This window comes from Daucus carota, chromosome 2 (genome assembly GCF_001625215.2).
Source record: "Daucus carota subsp. sativus chromosome 2, DH1 v3.0, whole genome shotgun sequence".
NCBI lineage: Eukaryota > Viridiplantae > Streptophyta > Magnoliopsida > Apiales > Apiaceae > Daucus > Daucus carota.
Window position 1 is genome coordinate 12941780 of NC_030382.2, and position 15602 is coordinate 12957381.

At 35.6% G+C, this 15602-nt stretch overlaps 3 protein-coding genes across 3 annotated transcripts; all 3 read left to right on the top strand.

The window, feature by feature from the left end:
- The first annotated feature begins 6820 nt into the window (after positions 1 to 6820).
- On the top strand, positions 6821 to 11018 carry LOC108206201 (protein RECOGNITION OF PERONOSPORA PARASITICA 7). Its single transcript, XM_064086483.1, has 2 exons — positions 6821 to 8153; positions 9041 to 11018. Exons 1-2 carry the CDS (start codon positions 7160 to 7162, stop codon positions 10915 to 10917), a joined length of 2871 nt encoding a protein of 956 aa, XP_063942553.1. The 5' UTR covers positions 6821 to 7159; the 3' UTR covers positions 10918 to 11018.
- A 1310-nt stretch (positions 11019 to 12328) lies between these two features.
- On the top strand, positions 12329 to 13165 carry LOC135150365 (probable disease resistance protein At1g59620). Its single transcript, XM_064086635.1, has one exon. It carries the CDS (start codon positions 12329 to 12331, stop codon positions 13163 to 13165), a length of 837 nt encoding a protein of 278 aa, XP_063942705.1.
- Positions 13166 to 13728: 563 nt separating this feature from the next.
- LOC108207094 (probable disease resistance protein RF9) lies at positions 13729 to 15528 on the top strand. The gene has a single exon (XM_017377560.2). It carries the CDS (start codon positions 13729 to 13731, stop codon positions 15511 to 15513), a length of 1785 nt encoding a protein of 594 aa, XP_017233049.2. The 3' UTR covers positions 15514 to 15528.
- The last annotated feature ends 74 nt before the right edge of the window (positions 15529 to 15602 follow it).

Genomic DNA, 15602 nt, shown 5'->3' on the forward strand with positions numbered 1-15602 from the left:
CAGTAGATTTTCTATGTGTTGATATTTTTTTTTTTTTGCTAAATTCTATGTAATGTTATTAAATGAGAGATTATGGGGCCGTTTGGGTTAGCTTAAAAGAAGTGACTTCTTGCTTATAGTAAAGAAGTGGAGTAGAAGTGAGAAGTAAATAAGTTAATAAAGTGTTTGGAAAAGAAGCAGAAGCTGTGAGAGAGAAGCTAGTATTCTCGGCTTCTTAAAAGTGCTTCTACTTCTTTACACAAACGGGTCAAGAGAAGCATTCTGCTTCTCTCAACCAAACAGGCCCTATAACTGCTGCCCCTTTTCTCTTTATTTTAAAAAGAAAAGGGTAGTCGGAAAGTTAGAAGTGATATGTACTTGTTTGTTGCAAAAGTCGCCTGTACTCATTACACAAGTCTCCCACATTAGTTGAGTTCGGAAAAATGTTCTGATATAGGCAAAACTTGAGTTCAGACTTGAAACATAACATATTGAATCTTAACTTCAAATTCCATGACCTTGCAATGTGAAGCTGGTCTTATTTTGTTGTTTTTGTATTTGTTTTCGGTCTTCTATCAGTGTTTTTTGTTGTTGCAATGTGAAGTTGGTTATGTTTCTGTTAAAGAGCATTTGCGTTTGTTCTATTATTGATCTTACAGATTCTAACTGTTATTAACTGAATAAACTTGTGTTAAAAGATTTTGGCTTAGGCCTAGAGTATACTTATGATACATTTAACTAAACTAGTTGAGAAGCCGCGCGTTGCGGCGGCCTATAAAAATTATATTAATGATTCAAAATTAATATTTGTAGAATAAAATCAATTTGCGGCGATTTATAAAAATTATATTAATGATTCAAAATTAATATTTGTAGAATAAAATAAATTTTATATTATAAACATCTCGATGCAATATCAATATTAATATTTAAAATTGCAAAATTGGACTATAATTCAAGAGTGAAAAAATGATAATAAATTTCTACATGTAATTAACGATTTAAAGTACAACAAATCTTAATTTTAATTGTGTTTTTTTAAAAATAATCATGTTCTTGACTAACATTATCATTAACTTTTCTAAACACTACTTTTTAGACATATACACCACTCCCGGCTTATAAAAAGCATACGGCTTTTTAACAGACTGATTGATGACATCTTACCATATACATCGATCGCCCAATAAAACAGACAATAAACTTGCAAACAACAACTAATACGTCCGATGAACAAAAAAATTATTATAAAAAAATAACCAATAAACATATATTAATATTATAAGATCTCGATGCAATATCAATATTAATATTTAAAATTACAGAATTGGACTATAATTCATGAGTGAAAAAATGATAATAAATTTCTACATGTAATTAACGATTTAAAGCATGACGAATCTTAATTTTAATTGTGTGTTTTTTTTTTGAAAAGTAATCATGTTCTTGACTAACATTGTCATTAACTTTTCCAAACATCACTTCTTAGACATATACACCACTCCCTGCATATAAAAAGCATACGGCTCTTTAACAGAACTGATTGATCACATCTAGCCATATACATCGATCACCCTATAAAACAGACAGTAAACTTGCAAATAACAACAAATACGTCTGACGACCAAAACATATATCACTATGATTAGGGGTGTGCATTTGGTTAACCTGCACCGAATATTTAAGTTCACAATCCAAGTTAATAAAAAAATCTTCAGCTAGAAGCTAATAGCTAGTCCTCTGTTCATGCACATGATATCTTCATTTGATAATGTCACCTGCACCTGATATTTTTTTATAAAGTAAATAAAACTTCGATTAACCGTTCGGTTTTCGGTTAACCGCGGTTAAAAAATCGAATAATCGAAAAATGAAAATTTCGTTATCAAAAACTGAACTGAAATATAAATTTCGATTAACCGGACCAAAATTATTTTGGTTATTCGGTTCGTTTTCGGTTAACCGAGCCGAATACCCACCCCTAACTGTGATATTGAGAGAGAGTGTAGGTTATGTTTACATGATTCAAGACCCTACAACCTATAGGGGTATTTATAGGTGCAGAGAGACTTGTGTGCTACTCTTTTCCATAATTAAATAATCTGAAATAGAATCAGATTAAAAAACTTGTGAGCTCCTATATTCCATAAATAATCTGAAACAGAATCAGATTAATACTTGCAATTTATTATATTCCATAAATAATCTGAAACAGAATCAGATTAATTTATGCCAAAATATATACCATATCAATTAATCTGAAACAAATTTTTTTTTGATATCTTTCATCCAAAAATTCCAAAAAATTAGAAAAATAGAACGGAGCTATCTGAGAGGCGCTACCTACACGCCCCTCGCATCTCCTTTATATAAGTATATTGATTGACTTGGTGCAGAGTTTGTAAAAAATGAAATTGATGGTAACTTGGCCAAAACAAAACTATTATCCTTAAGTTCCCTTAGCCCCTTGAAAAAGGGACACGCAACTTCAACTCTGGAAATATCAGACCAGTTGAAGTTTGTCCAAAGCATGGAGCACTACACGTCCAAAACAGCATTAACACATCTGATTACCACAACCCAGCTGGTTTACCAATATGGCAACATTCTAATTCATACTCTCTAGGTCCCCTGACTTGTATATATAATATACTGGGGGACGGGGATACGGCAGACACTTTAATGCTCCGTAAAGGCTTAAAATTTATTTTTAAAATTTTCATTTTTTCAATAAAAATATAATATTTAAATTTTAATTTAGAAAAATAAAATTTTCAAATTAGTTATAGAACTGTACTTTATAGAAACATTAAATTGCGTTGCGAGCAGTAAGTTAAATGTATAAAAATGAGTGGGACGAAGAGAGTAGTGTAGAAGTCGTTATCAAATATTCAAATCCAGTTTACATTAGCAAAAATTATCAAAGTAATAAATTTACTGATTAGGACAAACTATATCAAAGAATGTTAAGCACATCAACTCGAGAGGGTTTAAGTTAACTAATCTTAAGTAAGCTTAAGCACAGACGCATGTAAACATTGTCTCTTAGAAATTGTATTTAGTTTGAAAGGCGGTACTCTCAAAACTGGATGCAAGATGTAATGAATTAATTGCAACACAGAATCAAATTTGTTTAGCTATCCTATGTTAGTTTTATTGTTTGATTGTTTTCAGTTGTTTATATAATTTGTTTTGTCATTGTGAGTGATTGTTTGTGATACAGAATGCACACACTAAAGCTTAGTGGCGACATATATGCATCCATTTTGTTAAATTTATACTTGTGTAATTTGGTAACAAGATTGTAGAATTACTCTATGCTGGAGATCCTAAAGGATAAGGTGACGAGGTTGTCGTTGATTAGCAAAGTGATATATAGAGCTCTCCTTATGCGAGCTATTTTATTGGATTAAAAGGAATATAAAATGTTCTCCTAATGTGACGGGTTGTTAAAGTTGGAGAAGCTTCCAGAAGGTCAGGTGTTCCTCAAGTCGATCCCTTCAAGTATTAAGAATACACCAAATGCCTCAAGATTTTAATTATAGGATTAAAAGGGATGATGGTGAAGAGGGACTCGACTTTCATAAAATTTCTCATGTCGATAGACTTATTATCGACGATCAGGAATACAATTGAATGTTCCCTCTTTTTTTCTGCTAAATCAGTTGTTTGTAAGTAGTATTTAGAGGTAAGATGATTATGTGACTTATCTGCAATTTGTTAAATTGTTGGATTCTGTTACTTAGCGGACCCCTTTTTTTGTATCTCATTTTTATTTTTTAGGCCATTATTTTTGTGTTTTTGCAACTTTTTGATGCCTGTATTTTTTTTTTCCATTCAGCATTTCAAGCTCTTGCTTGCTTCGAACAGATCCTGAAATTCTGATAGCTTTGCTGGAAACTCTCTCATCATTGGTGAAAATTTCTTCAAACTGCATTTAAGTGGAAAATTGGTAGGATTGGGTTCGATAAACTCTTGTTTGCTATCACGAGCACAGGGGTGTGGAAGTAAAGAAGAGGGTTTGGGTCTATATGCATGTGTCATGTAAAATGAGACAACCCAAGAGGGAGGACTAAACTTTTTTCTTCCGGATTTACAAAATGAAACTGACAGATCACAGTACCGGGTAGGATCCACCCTTTATTTTGGATTGCATGGTGTCGATTCTCAAAATGTTAAAGGTTCAAGTGTTATAACATCCCTGATCTCCATTTGCGGATGGAAGATGATCTCTCACTTATTGAACTGTGTATTAAGCAGTACAAAGTTCCTCCTGAGCGCAGAATTTTGTTGTTAGCCAGAATTTGATATGCCCATTCCTCGCGGTACTAGAATATGCTGGCTGTACACCAGGATCTGCCCTTCTTGCCTTTGGTGTGCTTGTCCGGGCAAGTGATTCACACAATGAACTATTGACTATTGTTACTTCTTGCTAATGAGCCTGAATACACAAATGAACTAATCAGGATTTTGAAATCCGCAGATATCTCTACGAATATTAGAACACTGGCAATTTATGCCTTGGCATCTCAGTTAGCTGTATATTCATCATCTCATGAAAGGGCAGCTATTTTGAGCGGATCAAGCATCACTTTTACTGGGGGTAATCGCATGACTCTTCTAACCGTTCTACAGGGAGCTATTTTATCACTGAATAGCTCTAATGACCCATCATCAATTGCTTTTATGAAGCTCTTCTACAATTTTTTTGATTCATCTCATATCTATGTCAAGTTCACGAGTGTCTGTCGTGGGGCAGGACTAGTGCCACATTTTTGCCTCTGTTAAAAGATTCTGATATGTCGCTTATGCACCTCGTGTTTTAGGCCGTGAAGAATCTACAAAAGCTCATGGATTACAGCAATTCTGCATGAGTCTCTTTAAAGACTTAGGGGAGTTGAGCTTCTGATAAACAGATTGTGGACGGCAGTAGACAGAGTGATAGATGCAACTGCAACTTGTGATAAGTGGATGAACAATGTTGAGTCCTCAAGGCATTATTTTGACATGATATATTTACAGAGGAGTCATATGATCAGGATACTGAAAGCACTACGATCTGCTACCTTTGCACCAGCAAACACTTTAAGATCTCAGAACAGTGTCTGTTTACCTTTCGCCCTTTCCCTCATTTCTGAGAATTCAGAAACTTTTGGGGAAGATATATATTCCTCATATGTGGCAGTTATGAGTGAAATTATTCATAAAGACCCAACTTGTTTTCCAGTTCTGGATTATTTGGGTCTTCCTGATGCTTTTCTGTCATCAGTTGTAGTGGGAATACTTCCTTCGTCGGAGGCTCTTATGTTTGTTCCAAAGTGTCTAGAGGACATTAAGCAAAAAATACGCATTTACGTACTTTTCTTCCTGAAATAAGTAATTTATTTCAAATATACAAAATAAGTTAAACACGCAAGATGTCTGGATCAGTGAATTATGCAAGTATTTAAGAATGAGAAATCATGGCATATGTTAGTTATAATACTTAAGTGTTTGTTACACTCAACAATTTCCGAAAAAAGGTTAATTAAATATTTGCAAGAGAATTAATAGCAAAAAACGGAGCAAATGTGTTCCAAATTTTAATTACAATAACGCAAGTAATGCTATTGTATTAGTTCTGGAAACTAAAAGTAATTTTTTCATGATGCAGATGCAGCGAACCAGTGATTCCTAGTGTCTGTTAGCAGAAGGGGAGAGTGAAGAAGAATAGAGAGTATGAAGTGATTTGGTTTGCTATGAGGAGGTCATTCAGGAAGCGGAACCAAGAGCGGTGATGTTTGCAGAAACACAAGAGAAAGACTTCAAATGGCATCTTGAAAAGGAATGAGAGCTGGCAATTGCAGCAAACACAGCATTACAGCAACGACAACAAAAGTAATCAAGGAAGATCAGTAGGATAGTCTTGTGAAACTGAGCTCCTGAATTTCTGTTCTGCTTAGGATTTTCGACATAATAGAGTTATGAATAGTAATTACAAAATTGAAAAAGTTGAACCATAATATCTAACACAGAAGGGAAAAAAATGGTTTTAATATGAACACTAATCGGCTCAATCAATTTGATTACTAAATTGACTAAGTGCTGCTTTAAACGGGTGCCCAAGACATTAGTGATGAAAAAGATTAAAGTCAATAATTAGTGATGAAAAAGATATAAAGAACTTGCTTGGCCAGTACTTAAAGTCCTGGACATTATAATCAAGTGGTGTAATCACATGGTTTAATGAATTATTGTTGAATTTGCAACCAAAGAATCATGAAAATGGTTAAAGACTGTCTCAGAGTCATATACAGTGGCTCCATTATAGTTTAATTAATATACTTTGGCAAAGGGCAATACTGGACAGCAATAGAGAATATAAAGTGATCACTCCTCACTTCCCTATTCTTTGACTGACCTCCAAATTACACTTTGTTATACAAATTTGTCCACTAATTTCACAATGATCGTATCAGGAACGAGTTCAAGTATATCAGAAGTATATTCTAGGTCTAAGCAAAAATCTTTTAACACAAGTTTGTTCAATTAACAACAGTCATAAGCTGTAAGATCAATAATAGACTGAATGCAAATGCTATTTAACAAAAACGTTACCAACATCGCATTGCAACAACAAATAACACCGATAAAAGACCGAAAACAAACACAATCCACCAAAATATGACCAGCTTCGCATCGCAAGGTCATGGAATTTGAACTTAAGATTCTATATGTTATGTTTTAAGTCTGAACTCAAGTTTTGCCTATATCAGATCATATTCCAAACTCAACTAATGTGGGAGACTTGTGTAATGAGTGCAACTGACCTTTTGCAACAAACAAGCACATCACTTCAAACTCTCCGACTAGCTTTTTCTTTTTAAAATAAAAAGAAAACAGCAACAGTTATAATCTCTCCAATAAAGATGACAAGTTCTGCAACTTTCGAAATTATTTAATAACATCACATAGAAAATCTACTCACTTCCCTATTCTTCGACCGACTTCCCCATGTGCCACAGAACCCATAGCAACATCATAAACAAATGCAACTGTACAGTAACATGGAGAATCCAATGTGCTGAAGACACCAATACATTTGAGCCTTATCAAATTTATTACTCCCTCATCCCATTTTTAACTGTACTTTATATAGACTTGTTTGGTTTCTGCTGAAAAAAAAGTTAAACGAATTAATATGGCTGAAGCAATTGTGTCGATTGTTATGGGAAGGCTCGCTGATTTATTGATTGAAAAACCTCAAATCCTTAATGAAGTGAGCGATGAAATTCAACTAGCTGTGACCGAGCTCATGCGGATAAAGACATTCTTACCTGATGCTGACTCAAGGATTGATGTAGAAAGAATCTGCATTTTGGTCCGGGAGGTACGAGAGCTTGCCTATGATGCTGAGCATGCTGTCGAAAGTTTTGTCATTAAAGCCTCATCCACTAAAAAACCATTTCAGTGGATGAACAGAGTCAAGTTTTCAGGAAAGATGAAAGATATACAAAAAAAGATGTCCCTCCTCTTCAATCTATTTTCTGATTATAATATCAGACCAATTTCAGAATCATCAACTTCCTCCAACAGAGGACCGGGAAAGCTAAAGCGATTTTACTCTTTCACTACTCCTGAACCAGAGATATTTGTTGGATTTCACGAGGACGTTGAATGCTTGGTGCGACATTTGGTGAATGAAGCTGATGATTCTTACCCACTGATATCTATTTGTGGAATGGGGGGTCTGGGAAAGACCACTCTAGCTCAAAAGATATACAATCACTCTGCCATCAAGACTCACTTTGCTGGTTTAGCATGGGTATCAATCTCCCGAAAGTGGCAAACAGATCGTGTGTTGCAGAGAATTCTCATATGTCTCGTCCCTGAGAACAAAGATTCTATCCTTAATATGGACACTGACAAGCTAGTGGAGTATATGCTACAAATCCAGGAAAGGAAGAAATGTTTGATAGTTCTCGATGATATATGGTCAACTGATGCTTGGGATGCATTAAAAGGTGCGTTTCCAGCCGGGAAGTCCATAAGCAAATTAATGCTTACAAGCCGTAATGCTGAGGTTGCTGAGCATGTAAATTTAAACGGACTCATTCACCAGCCAGAATGTCTAAGTCCAGAACAAAGTTGGGAGCTACTCAAGTTGAAAGCACTTCACACAGGAAACTGCCTAGGTACATAAGTTTATTGCGTTAATTAGAGTTCATGTATTTTTTTAACCATATGTTTTGATCGGCAACCTTAACGAACAACATTTTTTGTTACTTAGTGTGATAAGTTTGGTTAGAAATTTGTCAGTAACCTTAAAGAACATTGTTATGTTCAATAACATTTTGTTCGTGTTCGCACGTTTGAATTCAGCTCATTTACAAACCTATGTATTAGAATTGTAAACGAATCTTACAGTTCATTAACTGCGGTCTTGAGGTTGAGTTAATGAGGTCGAGTTCGAACCATATATATTTTGTTTAATAACCTTAACGAACTGTATGGGGTTCAATAATTTTTATTTTCTACTAAATTTCGGTTCAGTAAATTTTTCTTGTGTTGACTCGAAGTTTATCCGAGTTAAGTTCGTTTAGGGCTCTAACTTGAACTTGTCTTTTTAACATAGTAGTTTATTTATATATAATTAAAATATATAAATGTTGACATCCATACGGTTGGATCGATGAAAAATATTTTTAAAATTAAATGAGGACTAAATACTAGTTAGTGGTACTAATCAAACTAATGCTTGACTAATAAAATAAAAAACCAAATAAAATTATTTTTTCGTAACTTTGGTTACACCATATTTAGTTAATATTCTCTTTATCGATTTGATATATTATATGTAGAATTTTTGGTTCAACAACATGTATATATTATAAAAAATCTGAAAATATTACATTGTTTGGAGTTATAACGAGCCGAACTCGAGCCGAACGAGTTCGGACTCGGTTGGCTCGAGTTCTTAACGAATCGAGCCAAACCGAGCTTTTATCGAGCCGAGCTCGAGCTTGTTCGTGAACAGCCCTATGTATGTACACTTATGATTCCAGTTTCTTGTGTATTGCAGACATTACCAGAGATGTAAATAGGATGGAAGAACTGGGAAGGGAAATGGTTGAATACTGTGCCGGTCTTCCGCTAGCTATAGTCATTTTGGGTGGAATTCTTGTAACAAAACCGTCGCTGATAGAGTGGGAGAAGGTATATCGTGATAGTAAATCATCCCTGAAGGCGGGGAAAGGATTGGGAGAAGCCTATCAAAGGGAAATATTAAGCTTTTTGGTTTGGAGCTACAATGATTTACCCCCTCAACTGAAGCCATGCTTTCTATATTTATCTAAGTTTGGTGAAGATAAATGTATAAAAGTAAGAACTTTGTATCAGCTATGGATCGCTGAAGGCATGGTACTCTCAAGTGACAAAAGAAAGGGAGAAACAATGACACAAGTGGCCGAATCATACATGGGAGAATTGGTCCAAAGGAGTATGGTTCAAGTGACATTTAACAATGTGGAATCATCACTTACAAAGTTTAAAGATTGTTCTCTGCACGACCTTATGAGAGACATGTCTTTAATACAAGCAAAAGCAGAAGATTTTTTTGAAGTAATACATTTCCAAAGTGGAAATGAGTTTCATCTCAAATCTGCAGATTCAAGGTCAGCTTACACTCGACTTGTGATTCATTTGGATGAGGAATATTCTAGCAAAAAAGCTAATTACTACTTTTCTAAGAAAGGCAATCAAAAAATCTATCGATCAATGTTATTCATTGGAGACTTTGGTCGAAGAAGTTTGCCACGGGCATTGGGGTCACATGTTGGCAATTTTAGGTTCCTGAAAGTGTTCTCTGTGGAGAATTATACCAAATTTTCTGGTGCATCTTCTCATATTAATTTTGGAAGAGCATTAGGGGGCCTTGTTTACTTGCGATATCTTAGTGTAAGGGGCAGTAATTTGTTGGTTTTTCCATCTCTACAAAAGTTAGTGCTATTACAAACTCTCAAATTTGATATGTTGAACAAGATATATGTTTTACCATGGTTGTCAAGAGATGTTTTGCTCAAGCTGGATTGTTTGCGGCATCTGTATTTGCCTAAATTTCAAGTTGACGTTATGGGAAGGAAATCAAAATTTCGGTTTAATGGGTTGAGCAAGTTAGAGACACTTGAGAACTTTCACACTAGTTGGTGTGAGGTTAAGGATCTACGTGAACTGATCCATCTTCGGAAACTAATGCTAACAGTGAGAGGTAGCTTTGATATTCTGGAGGAAATGATGAAAAACTTGGTTTATATAGCCTCCTCACCATCTTCATGTCTGAGGTATTTGGGTGTTTGTATTGTTGATTGTGATATCGAGCTGAACAATGGTCTTACTATCTTGAAACAGTTGGTATATGCTGAAAATTTGAACCTTCGGGAATTGATAATATATGGGAGTATCCCGGAGGTGGGTCTAATATTTCCGCTGCGATATGTTGGGGATAATAATGCTCATGTATCTACAGTTCATATTATAAGTTTAAATTTATGGGAATCATATCTGGAAGAAGACCCAATGCCAATACTGGAAATGCTTCCAATGTTGGGTGCTCTCCGTATATTTACGCATGCATATGTGGGGAAGGAGATGGTATGCTCCGCAACCGGTTTTCCTAAACTCGTCACTCTTATTTTGGACAGCTTCCCGAACCTTGAGAAATGGAGGGTGGAGAAAGGAAGCATGCCCATCCTTTCATGGTTGCGTATTGAAAGATGCAACAAGTTGGAAGAGCTCCCAGAAGGCCTAGTGTTCCTCGAGTCCCTTGAAGTACTAAAAATATTCCGAATGTCTCAAGATTTCAATGTTAGGCTTATAAGAGATGATGGTGAACAAGGACCCGACTTTCACAAGATCTCTCACGTCCCTACAATCATTATCGACGATCAGGAATACAATTGAATGTTTTTGTAGTTTGTAACTTTTTTGTTTTTGTCCTCAAGAACAGATTTTCTTGATATTTGTCACATAAAATATATAAGATATGAGATCATTTTGTGTTCCTCTCTATCTAACAAAACAGCTCATAGAGCTTGAGTGACTCTTATATGGCTATACCACAAGAAGCCTATCACAAGAACTCTGCATCCCATTCTTAATGAGTTGTTTGATATTTAACACTTAGAAAAAATTTCAGTTGAACTGCATGGAGCCAGCTGATTAATACAACTATTAATTCATTATTTAATTCCTAAATAAATAACAATCATCTATCTGTCTACTTATATATTTAAATGATAATCAGGACGACAAAAAGAGTCAGAAATTAGTTCCGGCTAGCTCCAGTAAACTTGGCTCAACTTATCTATTGTGCTAGGAATGCAAACTCAGATCTATAACTAATACTAACTAAAATTACTGCAAGTATAAGCTTTGCTTTGGCAAAGGGGAATAATAATAGTGAACAATTATAGAGAATCTGATGATGTGCAGAAGAAACATGTATAAGCTGCTCGATCTCTTATTCTACTGATATTTTAATACGCAAGTAGAGTTATTAATTGATAATGTTTTGCTTATGCCGAGTCATTTCATGATTGTTTAGTAATTAGTTGTACAACTATGAGCTGGTCGGTTGTCTGCATTATAAGCTTTCATGGAGGCAGGTTGATCCGGGAGACTTGTGCGATGAGAACAGAGGGAACTATCTTATTACACTTTCATTGATCGTATCAGGAAAGAGTTCAAGTATACCAGAAGTATATTCTACGTCTAAGCAAAAATCTTTCAACACAAGTTTATTCAATTAACAACAGTCATAAGCTGTAAGATCAATGATAGACCGCAAGCAAATGCTTTTTAACAAAAACGTTACCAACATCGCATTGCAACAATAAATAACAATGATAGAAGCGACCGAAAGCAAATACAATCCAACAAAATAACATCAGCTTCGCATTGCAAGGTTATGCAATTTGAACTTAAGATCTCTCCATTAAATAACAAGCTCTGTACCTTTTGAAATCATTTAATAATATCACATAGAAAATCTGTAACTTCCCTATTCTTTGACCGACCTCACCATGTGTCACAGAACCCATAGCAACATCATAAACAAATGCTGCTGTACAGTAACATGGAATTTAACTATGACCAGAGAAGCAACAGAGAATCCAATGTGCTGAAGACACATTTAAGCCTATTCAAATTTATATAAACTTGTTTGGTTTCTGCAGAAGAATAAGTTAAACAAATTAATAAGACCGAAGCAATTGTGTCGATTGTTGTGGGAAGGCTCACTGATTTGTTGATTGAAAAAGCTCAAATCCTTCATGTAGTGAGAGATGAAAGTCAACTAGCCGTGACTGAGCTTATGCGGATAAAGACATTCTTACCAGATGCTGACTCAAGGATTGATGTAGAAACAATCCGCATTTTGGTCCGGGAGGTACGAGAGCTTGCCTATGATGCTGAACATGCTGTCGAAAGTTTTGTTATTAAAGCCTCATCCACTAAAAAACCATTTCAGTGGATGAACAGAGTCAAGTTTTCAAGGAAGATGAAAGATATACAAAAAAAGATGTCCATCTTCTTCGATTTATTTTCTGATTATAATATCAGACCAACTTCTGAATCATCAACTTCCTCCAACAGAGAATCGGGAAAACTAAAGCGATTTCACTCTTTCACTACTCCTGAACCAGAGATATTTGTTGGATTTCATGAAGACGTTGAATGCTTGGTGCGGCATTTGCTGAATGAAACTCATAATTCTTACCCACTTCTATCTATTTGTGGAATGGGGGGTCTGGGAAAGACCACTCTAGCTCAAAAGATATACAATCACTCTGCCATCAAGACTCACTTTGCTGGTTTAGCATGGGTATCAATCTCCCGAAAGTGGCAAACAGATCGTGTGTTGCAGAGAATTCTTATATGTCTCGTCCCTGAGAACAGAAACTCTATCCTTAATATGGACACTGACAAGCTAGTGGAGTATATGCTACAAATCCAAGAAAGGAAAAAATGTTTGATAGTTCTCGATGATATATGGTCAAGTCAAGCTTGGGATGCATTAAAAGCTGCATTTCCAGCCGGGAAGTCCATAAGCAAATTAATGCTTACAAGCCGTAATGCTGAGGTTGCTGAGCATGTAAATTTAAACGGATTCATTCACCAGCCAGAATGTCTAGGTCCAGAACAAAGTTGAGAGCTACTAAAGTTGAAAGCACTTCACACAGGGAATTGTCTAGGTAAATAATTTTACTTATGGTTCATATACTTTTTTTTTTATAATATGTTTTGTCCGACAACCTTATAAACAATAGAACCATATTTTTTGTTAATTGAGTTCGATAAGTGTGATTATAGATCTGTCTGACAACCTTAAAGAACACTGTTCTGTTCAATAACATTTTGTTCATGTTCGTTTGAATTCGATAGTTTGTTTACAAACCTATGAAGTAGAATTGTAAACGAATCTAATTAGGTGCCCTCTTGAGGTTGATTTAACGAACTCGAGTTTGAAACCACATATTTTGTTTAACAACCTTAACGAAATTTATGGGGTTCAGTAATTTTTGGTCGTGTTGGCTCAAAGTTTATCTGAGTTAAGTTCTTTTAGGGCTCTAACTTGAACGTGTCGTTTAAACATTTGCATTAGTTGAACGACTAAATTGAATATTATCTTGGCTTATGTGTGTGTGTCTATATATACACACATATGATTCCCGTTTCTTGTGTGTTGCAGACATTACCAGAGATGTAAAAAGGATGGAAGAACTGGGAAGGGAAATGGTTGAACATTGTGCCGGTCTTCCGCTGGCTATAGTCGTTTTGGGTGGAGTTCTTGTAACAAAACCGTCGTTGATAGAGTGGGAGAAAGTTTATCGTGATAGTAAATCATCCCTGAAGGCAGGGAAAGGACCGGGAGAAGCCTATCAAAGAGAAATATTAAGTTTTTTAGTTTGGAGCTACAATGATTTACCCCCTCAACTGAAGCCATGCTTTTTATATTTATCAAAGTTTGGTGAAGATAAATGGATAAAATTGGAGACTTTGTATCAGCTATGGATCGCTGAAGGAATGATACTCTCGAGTGACAAGGGGGAAGGAGAAACAATGATACAAGTGGCTGAATCATACATGGGAGAACTAGTCCACAGGAATATGGTTCAAGTGAGATTTAACGATGTAGAATCATCGCTTACAAAGTTTGAATCTTGTTCTCTGCACGATCTTATGAGAGACATGTCTTTAATACAAGCAAAAGCAGAAGATTTTTTTGAAGTAATACATTTCCAAAGTGGAAATGAGTTTCATCTCAAATCTACTACAGAGTCAAGGTCAGCTTCCACTCGAGTTGTGATTCGTTTGGATGAGGAATATTCTAGCAAAGAAGCTAATTACTACTTTACCAAGAAACGCAATGAAGAATGCTATCGATCAATTTTACTCCTGGGTAAGTTTGGAGCAAGAAGTTTGCCACAGGCGCTGGGTTCACATGTTGCCAATTTTAGGTTCCTAAAAGTCTTTTCTGTGGAGCACTATACCAATTTTTCTGGAGCATTTTCTCATATTAATTTTGGAAGAGCAGTAGGGTCCCTTGTTTACTTGCGATATCTCAGTGTAAGGGACACTAATTTGTTGATTTTTCCATCTCTACAAAAGTTGGTGCTATTACAAACTCTAAAATTGGATACCGACAAGATATATGTTTTACCATGGCTGTCAAGAGATGTTCTGGTGAAGATGGATTGTTTGCGGCATTTGTATTTGCCGAAATTTAAAGTTGACGTTTTGGGAAGGAAATCGAAATTACGGTTTAATGGGTTGAGCAAGTTAGAGACCCTGGAGAACTTTGACACTAGTTGGTGTGAGGTTAAGGATCTACGTGAGCTAATCAATCTTCGGAAACTAACGGTAACAGTGAGGGGTAGCTGTGATATTCTGGAAGAAATGATGAAAAACTTGGATGATGTAGCCTCCTCACCATCTTCATGTCTGAGGTTCTTGGGTGTCACTATTGTTGATTGTGATATTGAGCTGAACAATGATCTTACGATCTTAAAACAATTGGTATATGCTGAAAATTTGAACCTTCGGGATTTGAAAATATATGACCTTATCCCAGAGGTGGGTCTAATATTTCCGCTGCATGTATCCACAATTTGTATTACAACTTTATATTTAAGGGAATCATACCTGGCAGAAGACCCAATGCCAATATTAGAAATGCTTCCAGTGTTGAGTGTTCTCCAAATGCGTGAGGATACATATGTGGGGAAGGAGATGGTGTGCTCCGCAACCGGTTTTCCTAAACTCACCGTTCTTATTTTGTACAAGTTCACAAAACTTGAAAATTGGAGGGTGGAGGAAGGAAGCATGCCCATCCTTTCATACTTGATTATTGGAAGATGTAACAAGTTGGAGGAGCTTCCCGAAGGCCTTGTGTTCCTCAAGTCCCTTCATATAGCTCAAATGCCTCAAGATTTCAATGATAGGCTTAAAAGGCAAGATGGTGAACAACGACCCGACTTTATGCAAATATGGAGTTAGCCAGAAATTTTCTTGTTTTATGCAAATCCAGAAATTTGCTCTCTACTTTTATTCAGTTTATGAAATGAACAGTTTACAAGCTCCGAAAG

Coding starts and splice junctions, on each gene's coding strand:
- LOC108206201 (XM_064086483.1), top strand. CDS start 7,160: ATGGCTGAAGCAATTGTGTCGATTGTTATGGGAAGGCTCGCTGATTTA. Junction 8,154..9,040: donor TCACACAGGAAACTGCCTAG/GTACATAAGTTT, acceptor TGTGTATTGCAG/ACATTACCAGAGATGTAAAT.
- LOC135150365 (XM_064086635.1), top strand. CDS start 12,329: ATGCGGATAAAGACATTCTTACCAGATGCTGACTCAAGGATTGATGTA.
- LOC108207094 (XM_017377560.2), top strand. CDS start 13,729: ATGGAAGAACTGGGAAGGGAAATGGTTGAACATTGTGCCGGTCTTCCG.